Raw genomic sequence first — 14,583 nt, 5'->3', positions numbered from 1 at the left:
AACAAAAAACCCCACTGGAATAGAATAGCTACAGGGGGTGTCCAAAGACTACAAACCCGTTTCCTGGAATTTGGTTGAGGGTGTCAAAGGCCCCAAAATGGCACCTTCCAGCACACTGAAAGCAGCGAGCGCTCTTTGCACAAAAGGAGGAACTAAGCGCTTAGTTCTCTGGTCACAAACAACAATGGTGATGACAGTTAGAATGCCACGTGCCAAGTTCCAGTCACACAGGCTCCTCACCCAGCACTGCCTTCACCTTAACAGATGCAAATAGATTCTGCCTGGTGCATGGGAGAAGCTTGACAGGCATGACCTATCAATGGTGGCGATGGCGAGGTGACTTCCTGAGCAAGGATTGTAAAAGCTCACCCTGTGTTCAGGACCCTTCGATCTATTTTACATTTTCTGAATCAGGCTTTGCCATTACTCCATTTTCATAGGAGACAAGATGTTTTTCACAGAAATAACAGGGTGCTAGGTTCCATGGACCAGAGCCTTATTTTATCAAGAAAAGAGCTATTCTGTGATCACACTAGCAATGCTCAAGAGTCAGAGAGCTATGAGAAGGTGTTCTCTAAGTGTTTTAGTGTGCTTGGTGAGGTGAAGAACACAAAGTCACACGGGAAAAACACCCGTCACTGAGGTGACAGCCTAGCATGCCCCAGCACATGAACATGTACGCATGAAGCTTTACCCACCCGCTCCCAAGCCTCTCTCCCAGCCCCTCCTCTGATCCTCCCTCTCATTCCTGAACGCGTTTGTGCTATGCACAGGGCACATGGTGATGAAGAAAGGCCTGCAATAGCTAAGGGAGTTCTTTTCGAAAGCGTTAGGCAAGCTTTGAAAAGTGAACTGGATTGAATTCATGTGGAAAAGAGCTTAAAATTAGACAGCATCAGCAAGACTGCAGTCGCTGGAACAAAGCCCGTCCGAGGGAGGAAGGGTCCCAGGCTGAAAGGCAAATGGTACTATTGAATCTGCTGAGAAACAGTCTCCCAAAAGGAGATGTTTCTCTTTTGCAAACACATGTTTCTATTTAGACAGGGAGTCACTACCCGAGCTGTTCATTCTGCCCAAGTCCTTGACAGCCTCAGAGGCTGGCAGAATGAGTTTGTTCTGAGATGTAACACAGGCAGAAATGTTCACCACCGCTCGGTAGTGTGTAGTCAATGTGACCGACAGGCAGCCATCCTTTCCTCAGATAAATCCTTCACTAGGGCCCAGACAGACACAGCAGCCACAGGAAAATGGCTACCTCTGAAAACAACCTCGGGCCTTAGTGTGTGAGCTGTCTGCCTCACAGCGGACCGGAATGTGAAATGCTAGAGATAAAATCCTGCTGATGGAACAGCTAGCTTACACACAAGCTTTTCTTTTAAAAAGTAAAATAAAACAAAATAAAATAAAGGCCTTCTCTGAGCTCCTCACAGCAGCCCGATGCAGTACCAGCCTGCCTCAGGCTTCCCCAGGGTGGAAATACCCCTGCCACAGTACTCACCATACTGTCAAATTCGGGGCCCACTATCCGGGACATCTCATCAAACTCCTCTGGAGACATGGGAAGCAGGTTGTCTGTGGTCTGAAGTCTAGAAGGGTGGCTGGAACAGAGAGGGGAAAGGACAGGGTCAACACCTGAGTTATGTGGGCCGCAGTACAAGCCGAGACACTTTCTCTATCTGAGACTGAGCGATCACTTCGTAGTCTTATTTCAGAAAAACGTCCACTTTATAAAACCTAACTCACAGAATACAGCTCTCGGGAGGTTTATGTTCCCAGCCCGGCCCCTTGGGTAACACTAGGCTTTAGAGACAGCGATCGCGGCTGCCTGGGGAGCCTCAGTGTGAACATGTGCGGTGGCATCCTGCGGTGATGGACTCTCGAGGCTCACCCTGGACAGAAAAGCACCAAGAGATGTCTGGGGCTCCCTCTTCCCTACCTTGAGGTCTATGCAGATAAGGCTGCTCCACAGGGTTCTACATGAAGGCTACATCCATTCACCCCCAGACAGTGCCGCAAGCAAATAACTGACAATGACTTTTCCAGCACTTCCTACCTTCTATGGAACGAAACGACAGAATCAAAGCAGGTGGAGAAAATGGACCCCAGTTCCGACTTTGGCCTTTGCTTGAAAAGAACTGCTTTCCCACTCATCAAGTTTTGGTTTTTCTTTTTTATTCATGTTTTTTGTTTTTGTTTTTGTTTTTTTCAAAGTGTCAGTTTGGGAAGGCCTCACATACAACTTTGTTTCATTTTTGTTTATTGTGAGTTTGGCTGGTGGGTTGTTGCTGCTGGTATTTTTTTTTTTTTTTTAATCTTATGGCAATAAAATGCCAGGAAGCATTGACACCAGGGCTAGTTACGATCTTTCCAGAATGTCCAACTGTGGTGGCAACATCAGTTACATTGGAAAAGCAAGCCATGAGCCATGAGCCAGTGCAATCAATGGACCGCAGCCAGGGACGGGGCTGGCCTGCGGTTCTGAACAAGCCAGTCTTCTGTGCTCACTTACACTTCAGACACAGAAATCAACTCAGTCTTGATGTATCCAGTTCGCTTAGGGTCGTCAAGCTCCATCGGTTCTGGTGCTACAAGCAAGCACACCGTGTACACTTCACATTAGCAGAAATCACACGGGAATAGAACAGTCACTCTGAGGGATCAACTCAGATTTGCTTGACAGAAGGACAGGACCCCATAGAATGTCCTGAAATTCTGTCGGGTCCTGACCTTCCTGCTTAAGTCAACTGAAATGCTAGTGGGAATGGAGAAACCACCAGGAAAGAGCTAGGAGTCTCGCTACTTTCCTCTTCCCAAGGCTTGAAATCCTACAAGGTGAATGAAGCCCACGTGTGCAAAGGTGTCTCTGGTCTAGCTGATGGAGTATGCACAGCCCTGGGGCTGGCCTAAAGGCATCCTCGCTGCAGGGTTAAAGTACCGAGAGCGAGACTTCAGTTTCCAAAAGGCTATTAGCTTTGTGGCAAAGCTGGAGGGATCTAACTTGAACTTTTCCAAATGTAATCCCACCTCGACCTGGGAGGCAGACTTGTACCATAAGAGGCTTCCTGTTCGTATAGTCAGTCACTAACAACAACAGGTTCCCGCAAGTAACTGAGCCTATCTGAGTGGGCCACTCACTGATCCTGGACCTCAGTTCCCTCCATTTTAACCCAAGCAGGCTAGACGAAATCAGTTAGCCTTGGATCCTACCCTTTACTCCATTTATATGGAAGAAGTAATAACAAATATACAGGACCAGAAACAGACTTTTCTAATATCCTCAAACAGAAATACCTATTCATCTCTTAATCGCCACATTAGGCCAATCAATACATTTCAACTCTATTGTGTTTATGCTGCGTTTTAAAAAGCCTGTTTCATTAATTCAAGAGAACAATAGTTTGATAATGCTACAGTTGGCATTTGTGCCACTACAATCCACCCATAGCATAGCGAGGACCAAGGTGATTATTAACTTGTCTGGGAGCCACGGAGCACCAGGAAGGGCCTTGCTGCACTCTCCCTCACAGGCACCCCAGATCGCTCAGGCACTCACCTTCCTTTGGTCTGGAATAATACTTCCCAAAGGCATGGTCTTTGTCAATATTGGGATACAGGTACTTCAGGGGATTCTCTGGTATATTCTCGGCAGCCATGACTTTGTAGTTGCGAATAATATCTGGGAAAGTAACAGCTGAAAGTTCTTTCTTCGTGTAGGGCTCCACCGCATGGAAGTCAGGTTCTACACGGAGGAAACCAGTGAGGTCCAGTGAGTCCCAGGCGCCCCAGAGAGCACTAAAGCACAGAGAGCAAGCACTAAAGCACAGCAGACACAGCCCAGGGGGAGTCAGAGAGCCTGCGGTACTTTTAGAGGCATCACACTCCTGCTTCAAAAGGAGGAAAACCAAACACTGCCTTCACTAGTGAGTAACAACATTCTTGTGGACATCCACATCCCATCAGGGGCTAACTCTAGCCCAAACCGCTCTAAAACTTTCAATCTTAAGCAAAGCAAGGCCTGTCTGCAGATAGATAATCGCTCTCTCTCGTGCTCTCTCTCTCTCTCTCTCTCTCTCTCTCTCTCTCTCTCTCTCTCTCTCTCTCACACACACACACACACACACATTAGGCTCAAGCTACAGATCAGGTCATTAAAGATCGGCTCGCTCTCTGCTTTTCCTTTAAGATAGACAAACGCTGTTTTATTAGAACAAGCAATTCTTGAAAGAAAACCAAGATGCTGTGTGCTGTTCCTCCCTCCAGCCCTCCAGGGAATATGCTGTGCTTCAGTTCCCTCCTGTTTGGAGCCTAGATCCCCACCTCTGGGTGTGCACTGCTCCTCCGAGCTTGGGTTCTCCATCTCCCTCTCCCCGACCCCCACCCGTCTCTCTTCCCCCCTAACTATCCTACAGCCTAAATCCCTGTAGCTGGTGCTGCCCTGCTTGAGCTTTCCTGGCTGCAAAGTGCTTTCCCCTTTGATCAGTTTCTCAGCCCCATCTCTCAGGGGATATGAACCACCAGGAAAAAAGAAAGCAGGCAGACCTCAGCGCCCACTGCCTGCATTAGGTCCTGATTCCAGACCTCCTGTTTCATTGGAAAAGATCAGTAGAATCACAAGACTATCCTTTCTGAATCTATCCAAAGGAAACAGAGAGTCCTAGGACACCCAGCTTTCCCTATGTTCTCCAAGCAAGCCTTAAGCAACTATTAGTTTGTTAAATTGCTCTTCCTGTCTGTTGTTCTGTTCAACCTGTATAATACCATGATTTCGGAGTGCTTTAGTCACTTGGTTAACTAGAAATCTAGTATATGGCAGAGATGAAGGTATGGCTCCTCTGCTTGCACCTCACCCTAGCAGTCCCTGCTAGCAGCGTGGGGGGGGGGGGTCTGCAGGGACACATCTCACAAAGCCTGTCCTCACACGGGCACTTTATTCTGGACTGAGTCGAGTCTGAAGTCGTACACTGTGGGAAATGTGATTCTTTCCAACAACTGGGAGCAGACAGGATTGATTCACATCCTTGATCTGCAGGCCGTAACCCTGAGAGAAAGGAAAAACTTGGCCTTGCTTTGAAATGCATCATTTCCACAACACGTTTCCGGGCAGCCTATCGCCAGTGTTCACGCTGCTTTAAGTCTCTATGGAGAGCCAGGTTGTGTGATTATAGGATATGCTACTTCCTTTCCAAAGCTATTCCAACGGGCTGATCCTCAGCGACAGATTACAGACATGTGTGGCAGGGCGGCATGCGGGAGACACTTCACTCACCGCCTCCGTTCTGGGACCGTTCCACCCATGTGAATGTGATGGCCCCTTCCCGGGAGCTCTCACTGAACCTAAGCAGGAACGTCCCTGGCTGCTGGTCCTTGAGCAGAGCGCGTTCTCGCTCCTTGCTGATGAAGCCCATAATGCACCTGGGTATTAAAGAGATGAATGGAGACGCTTTGTATTTCACTCATGAATTTCATTTTCCATTTTGACTTACAGTCTAAGAAAGCTGCTGCTGCCTGACAAGAGAACATACTATGAAAATGTATGCTTTCAAAATGTTTAACTGGCACTTAAAGGGAGCATCTCATGTGCTAAGTAGGAATCGGGATGAACGCCGCATGGGGTGTGGCTCGGTAAACAGGCAATGCGTCGTCTTCTGCTGTTACTTGCTGACTTTAAACACCATGCATGACAGTGTCCCCGTATGGCATCTTGTACTGGGGATGCAGCCTCAGATAACAGAGCTTCAGACACCATCACTGCTGGTCAACTGACAGGTACCACGGAGGTATCAGTTGATCCCTGGAATGAATGAGCTAACTAAACACTTTCTCTTTCTCTCTTTCTTTCCTTCTGTCTTCCTTCCTTCTTCCCTTCCCTTCCCTCTCCTTCTCTCCTTCCTTCCTTCTTTTTAACAAAAAAGACGGAGTCTCACTGTCAGCCTTGGCTGCCTGGAACTTGCTGTGCTATGAGCAGAGATCAGCCTGCCTCTGCCTCGGCCTTCTGCTGAAGTTAAAGATCTGCACGGCCCCCTCTGGTGGATTCTGATTCTTTATGAGGGCAGTACAGTAAACACTGACAATGGTTGTGAGAATGAATAAATACATTAATGACGCTAAGAGGTTTTTGTTTTTAATTTAGCTTTTAAATATATAGATATAGATCTAAACATAGATATAGATATCCTAAGACATGCTTAATCTCCTGAGGGTGTCTTTTCAAGGAGCCTTATACCAGGTTTTAGTGTGCATCTCTGAGCAAAACCCCTGCCAAATCCTCTTGGCCCCAGCCCTTGGCGCGCTCAGGGACCCTTACCCATCATTCCAGAGGCACAGCAGGTGCTTCTTAATGAGCTCTAGGATGGTGTCAATCCAAGGCCAGAAGGAGAAATTTTTATCATTAATATTTTCCTGCAAGTATACAAATGCACAATTGGTTAACCAAAGCACTGCTTTGCCTGCCCCTCCAAAGAGACCCCAGATCAAGCAAGAGGGGCAGTCATTCCTGAGTGGAAGTGCCTGGCTGGCTCCCCCTGCCTCTTACTGACTTGCTAGAGCTTCTCCCTCCTTGGTTCCCTTTCCCAAGAGCAGCATCCGGCAAAGATGGCTTCCCAGATGATTGGAAAACAAGAGTGTGCTCACTGTAGCAGAAGCCAGCATGAGCAGCTCATCTCCGGCTGGCGAACCCTGCAGGGTCTCGCCACCCTGTGCAGGTGCCCTCGAGCTGGGGCAGCTCTGCACAACTGCACTGCACCCGGTTCACACGGCCTTAGCCAGAACCCTGCTGATTAAGAGGCTGGGGTAAGGGATGTGGAAGAATGTTATCACTCAGGCAGGTGCTTCCTGCCCTTCGGTCTCTGCTTGCAGACCAACCTCCTGCCCTGTAGGAAGGTAAACAACTTGTCCTAGTGGGTGTGAGGGGGACAGATGAACATGCCAGAGTAAGCAAACAACCCAGGGAGGACCCACCTTACAAAACCTTGTCCATGGAATAAGACCATCGGGGCCAGCATTAGGGCCTAGAAACAAACACAAAAACGAACAAACAAAAATCACCTTTTTACCAAACAGAAATTGGTCTGCTGCTCTAGTTGGACTGAGAGCTCTTGTATCTACTGCAAAGGGTGACTACATCAGAGCTGATATTCTCTGGTAGATTAACTGGAAATGGGCCACCAGTTACACAGACTGAGAGGACCAACAAGCAGTTTAAAGCCTACGAATGGTGGCTTTGTTTCACCCCCTTTATTTTCTTAGACAGAGTCTCCCTGTGTAGCTCAGTCAGGCCTCAGACTCACTGCTCCCCATCCTTGCCTCGGACTCCACCAGCCTGAGATGACAGATGTGCACCACCACGTTGCTGTCTGTTGGTTTGATTCCAACGGCATGAAGGAATGCATGGGGGATTACTGAGATCGGATTATGAAAGCGCAGAGGAAGCTGACACATCAAGCCAGCCATCTGGTGCCTCTTAGCTCCTTTCCCAGAGAGCAGGCAGAGCTCTATAAACCCCACCCCAGGACACGCCCTTCCAGGCTGATCTGACTTTGGCATGACCCCTGTCTCCCTGAAGGCTCTGTGGAGAAGCCACCCTTGTCTCTACCCAGCACCCCTTCCCGATGTTCCTCTGCCTACATGAAGTCCCTCCCCACCAAAAGCCCTGCAGATCAAATGTGCAGTTCCAAATAAGGCCGAGATCTCCTCCGGTGGATTTTATAAGCTCACTGTACTTAGGTATTTCCCTCAGCCTTCTCACAAATTGGACAGTTGTTCAAACTGATACAAGCCATAAACATAATTAGCCATATGAATTAATGCGGCATGTGGTCTGATCTGTGTTAAGTCCACTACTTTGTTTAAAGGAAACCGCTGATAAGCTACAAGCCGGGGGAAAAAAATACTTGTATCTCACCAAATGTGGATACAGAACAAGGTCCTAGACCCTTGTTAATGTGCACAAGTGAGTGAAGACCCTTCCAGGGACATTCAGTTAAGAAAGACCCACCGTCTGCATCACCCTGCTACACAGACCGCAAACCTGGACAACGGTATTGATGGAATTTTAAAGACATGCTGCAGATACCCAGTTCATTGAAAGGTCTGCCGGTGATAAGGGAGGCTTTGACTTTTCATTGTAGAAGATGAGTAAGTCTTCTGACATTAGCCACTGAGAGAGAACTGTCTGCCACGGTCCAGACTGCCTGATCAGACAAAACTGTGGCTCTGCCTCCTGCAACAAGGGCCCAGCCAGCACAAGACCCCGGGGTTTTTAAGCCCAGAAATTTATTATGTAAGGGACTTTCCTCTTTTACTTCTAAGGACGTTAAGAGCTCATCTTGCTCATCAATATCTTATTTCAGGCTCATAATCTAAAAATTTCCCTTTAAGATCCTGGCTCAGACATAAGAGAACAAGGGTCATTGTTCCTTTACCAGAACTCAATGGTGTTTTCAAAGCCTTGATCTCACTTGGCTACAGCCAGCTGTAGTTAAAAACCAACTGATTTTTAGCACTCTTGTACCTCTAAGCATCAGAATAAGGAATGACTGAAGGAGAAGGCTGACTTGTGGGTGCGTGTCCAACCATACCCAGCAGTTTCTCTCCCAGCATGCTCAGCTGGTCTGCGTTCAGACCTCTCTTGGTGACTGATGAAAACTGCCAACTCAACACCTCTGAGAGCTGGGACCACCACGCGCACGGGGGGTTCAGGAAGAAGGAGAGATTCTGTAGAGAAAACACCCAGAGGCTGGAGTTACAAAGGAGCCACCTGCCACAGACACAGCCTGCCCCAGAGCTCACTGCTGGCTTCTGTGACACACAGGCAGTCACAGCCGGGGATGAGAATCCTCAGAAATTAGCAGGTTCACGCCTGTGAGTCTATTTATTTATAACTCCAAAATCAATACTTGAGGCAAGTTTGTGGTCCCAGATTGATGTTCCCGGCTAAGGTAGAACAAAACAACATCCTAGCTTTTTGTTGCAGAGCACAATTATCTTGGCCTCTCTGTTTTTCACATTTTTGTGATTTTTGTTAGTGACTTCATTGTTTAAAATGGTGCTAGGCATGGGGGGCGGGGGCATCATGGAAAGAGGATGTTAGATAAGCTTCACTCAGGCACGTGGTACAGTGTAACAAGTCGCCAGACAGACTAGATAAGGTGCCTTTAAAAAGAAACGCACTCACGTTACCTATACATGGGCTGCCAAGAATGCTGCGACTCAAGGGTTACAGAAGCTGAGCTCTAAATTTTCCCCTGGGAGCAATGATCCTGTATTTGATTAACCAGAACTCCTGACTACTTTACAGAACACAGTATTTCCTAATGAGAGCCAACGGACCAGTCTGCAGTGTCTTCCTGCTCTAAGAAAATGCATGTCCATTTAACAAGTGCATACATTTTAAAACAAGCAACACGGAAGGACTCCCTCCCTCTACAGCCAGAAAAATAAAGCCATCGACTGCCTGAGTTCATCCACACGGAAGGAAAAATCACTGTTCCTGTGCCTGGCACATATGTGTGACTATTTTCCCATCACACAAGGTCCTCACTGGTGCCACAGGGCTTGGGACTATCTTCCCCAACACCTGGTGATGGGAGCAGGCAGCAGCAGCAGCAGCAGCAGCCTTGGTTAACTGTACTAAAGCACATGTGTTTTCCATACCCTCGGCTCTGTCACCAGCATGTTGTACCACAGGATAGACGCCCAGCCACTGGGGAGCTGGCTGACGTTGGAGATCACCACGACAGGAAGAGAGGTGGTCTGAAAGGGAACAAAGACCTTGGAATCATCTCAAGCTCCCTTCTAGTAGCTAAACACTCAACAGTGGCTGGCTAGCACAATCAGGACATTTCTTTTGCAAAGTTTTAAGGTGAATTCAAGTCTCCAGCTTCCTGGATCATCAATGTCAACACAGTATTAGCTGGAAAAGATCACTCTGGGGGAAGAGAGATGGTTCAGTAGTTAAGGGCACTGCCTGATCTCCCAGGGGCCCCAAGTTTGATTCCTAACACTCACAGGGTGGCTTATAGCTGTCTGTAACTTGGGTCCCAGGGGATCTGATGCCCTCTTCTGACCTCTGCAGGGACCACACATACATGTGGTGTACAGACATACATGCAGATAAAACATCCATACACAGAAAATTTTAAAGATATTAATAATTTTAAAGGGATCATATTTTTAAACAATTAGGTAAATAAGTCTGAAATAAAAACTGAAAAAAATCAGCCTTTGTGGAAGTAAAGATAGCGTGTCTTCTCCCTTAGGAAGCTGTAAATCTTACCTCCAGGTCAATCACCAAGCCTGGCTGGCACAACTGGGTCTCAAAGCTAAGAGAGTGAAGTTCCTCGGTGACAATGAGAGGCCCCTTCCAAAACAAAAAGAAAATAGCTCTCAAAGCCCAAATAGGTTGTAGAGATCCTAAAATCAGCTGTGATCCAGAGCGTGGACTTCAGAACCTTTTACTATCCCAAGCTTCCTGGTGTTCCCTCAAAGGCGTTTTTAATTATGGCAAGGATTATGTGTTCAGAGACAGAAACACCAGTGGGAAAAGTGGCGACTACAAGTGGGTTTATTCACGAGCTATGACCCCTTGACCTCCAGCCATCTGCCCGCTCCCACAGACCTTACAGGGGAAGTGGAGGTGAGGGTGGGTCTTAATAGTCAGAGCCTCTCCTGAAACTGCTAACCCACATATGTTTGGTCCTAAGTGCTCTGGTTTGTTAGAAAGGGATAGTTTCAAAGTGACTTCCATACACAGCTCTTTTGTGCCACACCATCTTGGAACTATAGAGATAGCTCCTAGACCTAGAAGGTGGCAAAGACTGTGTCTGTGCTGCACAGACCAGTATTTGTCTTGTAGCTGCAGTGACCTCCAGTGGTCGTAATATGGAATGACAGCCAACAACGTGTGCTCCAAGGACAATTTCAAACCAACGCAGGCCCAGACTATCCCTTTGTTCATCTCTCATCCCCCTCTTTCCTTTCCCCCAATTCCCTTCTCTCTGAAAAAGGGTTTCCTCTATGTAACAGCCCTGGTTGTCCTGGAACTCTGTAGGCCAGGCTGGCCTTCAACTCAGAGATTCCCCTGCCTCTGTCTCCCAACTGCTGGGATTAAAGGCCTGCACTACCATGCCCAACCATTTCTCATTTTCAATAACCACGAACATAATTTCTAAGGCCCAGGTTGTAAAACAGGATCTATGACAAAGCAATGCTACGGTGTAGGGGATGCAATGGCAGGGAACCGTCGGCAACACTAGATCTTCAAACTCAGTCACCGTGCTGGCTAACTTCATGTCAACCTGACACAAAGCAAGAGTTATTCGAGAGGAGGGTACCTCAATTCAGGCAGTGCCCCTATAAAGTTCAGCTATATGGCATTTTCTTAATTAGTGATTTATGGGGAAGGCCCAGCCCACTGTGGGTGGCAGTGCCATCCCTGGACTGGGTTCTATAAGAGAGCAGGCTGAGCAAACTAGAGAAAGCAAGCCAGTAAGCAGCACCCCTCCGTGGCCTCTGCATTAGCTCCCGTGGAGTGAAAATTCTGAAATTTTGGTTTCTTTTTAAAAAACACAGAAATATTCTGAGTATGTCTTTGTTTTAGCTTCAGGTGGGGGGGGGGGGGGACATGGGGCTGCTTGGGACTGTCCTCGGCAGCTGACTGACATGCCTCATGCTCTAGCAGAAGCACAATTCTGCCAGCTAGAGATAGTTTCTGCAATCGTGTGACATTTGAAATTCTGGGAAGTTTCAGAGGGTAAATAAATGCTAGGGCCCTGAGGAGCCTCGAATCCACAGGAAGTAGTCTAACAATAACATCACTCCAACTTTCCAAGTCCAGCTTTATTCTGGGATCTCTTTCCCTTCCTCTCTATCCTTTCTTCTTCTCTCTTTTATCTATGTTAGGGGGTTGAAAGGGTGAGGTAAAAAAGGGTAGAAGAAAGAAGAACCCACAAAGTAGCACAAACCAGATGTCCTCCTGCCTCTATGTTCCTCCCTGCTTGAGTTCCTGTCCTGACTTCCTTCAGCGATGGACAATGTGGAAGTTAAGCCAAATGAACACTTTCCTCCCCAGCTTGCTTTTGTTCACAGTGTTTCCTTGCTGCAGTGGAAACCCTAACCAAGGCGGTCACCTTCAGCCTCTCCAGCTTTTCTGTGCATTCTGAGGGAAGCCATGCTAACTTCCGGGCCTTCATTTCTTTACCCAGGTGAAGAATATGAAAGCCCACCACGCCCCATCCGATTGGCTGTCTTTGTAAGGCCAATGAGTCTGTGGGTTAAACTGCCTTTCAACCAGAAAGTACATGGGAGAGTGTTTTTATCATCCCCACAGATACCCCGAGCCCTCTTCCACATCAGGTCCCAGGACACTGATGCGTCCTCTCGGAACAGAACTGTTCTGTCAGGACCCGCTCGCCACCCACAGGTGCTCACCTCATTAGTTCTGTTCCCAGCGTTTTTCTGTTCCTTCAGTTGCTGTAAAAGAAGAAACCAAATGGCAAGTTAATCATTAGAGTTGATGTGTTTATTCACGGATCAGTTCCCAGTCATAACTAGAAAGGAAGGTGTGACAACCTCCTAGGAACAAGAGGGAAAAGTGCCTCTTCCCGAAGCCTGGCGAAGTGTTAGTAATCTGAGGGAGGGTATGCCCCAGAACCTAGGTCTGCTCCTTCTGCATGCAATGGTATGCCCAGCACCTTCAGCAGCGATTTCATGGCCCCAGGCACACGAAACAGCTTCTTGCTGGCCTCTGCAGTCTTCCAGACCAGGCTCAGCACACCAGGCTGACCTAGTCTCCTCGTTCGGATTTCAATCCTTGAGATTTAAAGGGCCAATCTGGACACGCTCAGATTTCCAAGCTGGATGGAGGCCCTCGCCTCACATGCCACCCCCAAGCTCTGAAGTCTGTAGCTCACAAGCTGGTACCCAGCCCCAACACTGGGTTTATGGAGACCAGAGGAAAGTACCACCCTTCTACCCAATGGAATGAGGCCTCCTTCTCTTGCAACATTCATGGTCAAGCTGCTACACACTAGGAAGGCAGGAGAAGTGAAGACCGAACTTGGGGATGGTTTCCTTAGAATGCTGCTGGAATCTTAGGGGCTGCTTGCAGAGGAGGCGGCAAGTGCTTATATAATTTATGCACATGAAAGTTTATAAAGCACTCTACTGAGGTCCGTACAGCCCCTGTCAAAACACACAGCAAGGAGACTCAGGATATGAAGAAGGGACCAACATCCCACAGTCGGGAAAGTATGGGGGTCAATCCTATAAGACTTCCAAAGGACCAGAGACAGCATCAAGACATCAAACTGCTCTGCCTACCAGGTGTCGGAACTCAGCTGCCAGACTTCCGTTGGTGGATTCTTCCATGTTCATCACTTTTGTGTGCGTACCCAAGATGTTGAACTTCCGAAATCTATACAATGCAAGACACAAATCCTTAAAATGCTTCAAACTACTAAACAAACAGGATAAGCAAAGTAGGGTGCAGATGCTATACCTACCCTTTTACTGTGTTTTTCTCGTTCACATCTCTGTAAAAAATATGTAAACTTGAAGTAAGATTTAATAGATATAAAACAGATGCACATGATTACACAGTCATATAAATAAAAGAGAAAATGAATACATTGGCTGCGGGGGGGGGGGGGCAGGGGGGAGGGTACTCCCTGTGGTTTACGCTTCAACACACAGAAGACAGAGGCAGAAGACCATGAGTTCCAGGCCAGAGTGTGCTGCAGAGTAAGACTGGTCTCAGAAATGCACATAAAGTATGTACAGAGTAATAGGGGCTCATCTACACTGTGGTCCCTGTCCCTTCGCTCACTTGTTCCTTCCCACCCACGCCAATGAGATCAAGTAACACTGAATGTCATGGGTGGGAAGCCACCTGCCTGCCATTTCTCCCTCACACAGCCTGCTGCCAGCTCTACACTACGGGGGACTGTGAGGCATAAATGGTTAAGAGGCATAAGGAGCTCAGTGAACTGCACGTCCCGTCTCAGCACTAGTGACCCACAGGCAGCAATGCTCTGTTGGTCCAGAAACGAGAGGACATCACAACGCCACTAAGCTTTATCTCATCCCCTGTCGTCTGGAGTGATTTTGAGAAAAAAATAACAAGATAGTGTTTTTCCCATTCTTTTTCCTTCAGTGCTGGCAACTAAACATAAGAGAATGCAGCAGGCTCCACTGGGCCTCACACTTACCCCTGTCGCTCCCCCTCATGCCTGCTGCAGATGTCTCTAACCTCACTCCAGGAACACTCCCCCTCTTGGCTACAGATGCACAAGCCTGGATCTTTGAGTGTGTTGCACTTCTCTGGGGCTGGCCGGAGAGATGTAATGTGTGAAGCCCACCTGCTTTAAGACTTGATGAAGGCAATCTCCTTTCCTCTGTTTGTTCTTTGGTTTATTCTAGTCTAGAGAGCACATGTTCTAGGCATAGCTCCCAATCCTTAGAGAGAAGCCAGTTACCAACGGCTGCTAGGGTTGGCCCTGGGTAGCCCATTAGGTGCCTCTCCTCACAGGCCATGGCCTCAGGACCTACAGTGCAGTCCTGGTCCTGGGAAGAATTTCCAGCCTGCTT

General features: G+C 47.9%; 1 protein-coding gene across 4 annotated transcripts in view; it reads right to left on the bottom strand.

Moving 5' to 3' along the window:
* Nucleotides 1-14,583, bottom strand: part of Stat1 (signal transducer and activator of transcription 1) — a 40,161-nt gene that overhangs the window by 2,848 nt on the left and 22,730 nt on the right. For 3 of the 4 annotated variants that reach the window (XM_021176468.3, XM_029475934.2, XM_021176476.3), the window contains exons 13-24: nt 13,500-13,529; nt 13,318-13,411; nt 12,427-12,468; nt 10,274-10,357; nt 9,652-9,750; nt 8,577-8,712; nt 6,958-7,007; nt 6,305-6,399; nt 5,267-5,412; nt 3,554-3,739; nt 2,510-2,585; nt 1,499-1,598 (exon numbers count right to left, since the gene is read on the bottom strand). In XM_021176468.3, the coding sequence (XP_021032127.1) occupies nt 1,499-1,598; nt 2,510-2,585; nt 3,554-3,739; nt 5,267-5,412; nt 6,305-6,399; nt 6,958-7,007; nt 8,577-8,712; nt 9,652-9,750; nt 10,274-10,357; nt 12,427-12,468; nt 13,318-13,411; nt 13,500-13,529 (1,138 nt within the window). Of the gene's footprint in view, nt 1-1,498; nt 1,599-2,150; nt 2,586-3,553; nt 3,740-5,266; nt 5,413-6,304; nt 6,400-6,957; nt 7,008-8,576; nt 8,713-9,651; nt 9,751-10,273; nt 10,358-12,426; nt 12,469-13,317; nt 13,412-13,499; nt 13,530-14,583 lie in introns of those variants that run through there. The other variant, XM_029475937.2, reaches the window with a different exon arrangement.

This window comes from Mus caroli, unplaced genomic scaffold, assembly GCF_978045245.1.
Source record: "Mus caroli unplaced genomic scaffold, Mus_caroli_1 scaffold_1, whole genome shotgun sequence".
NCBI lineage: Eukaryota > Metazoa > Chordata > Mammalia > Rodentia > Muridae > Mus > Mus caroli.
This window is presented reverse-complemented; position numbering and strand designations above follow the sequence as displayed.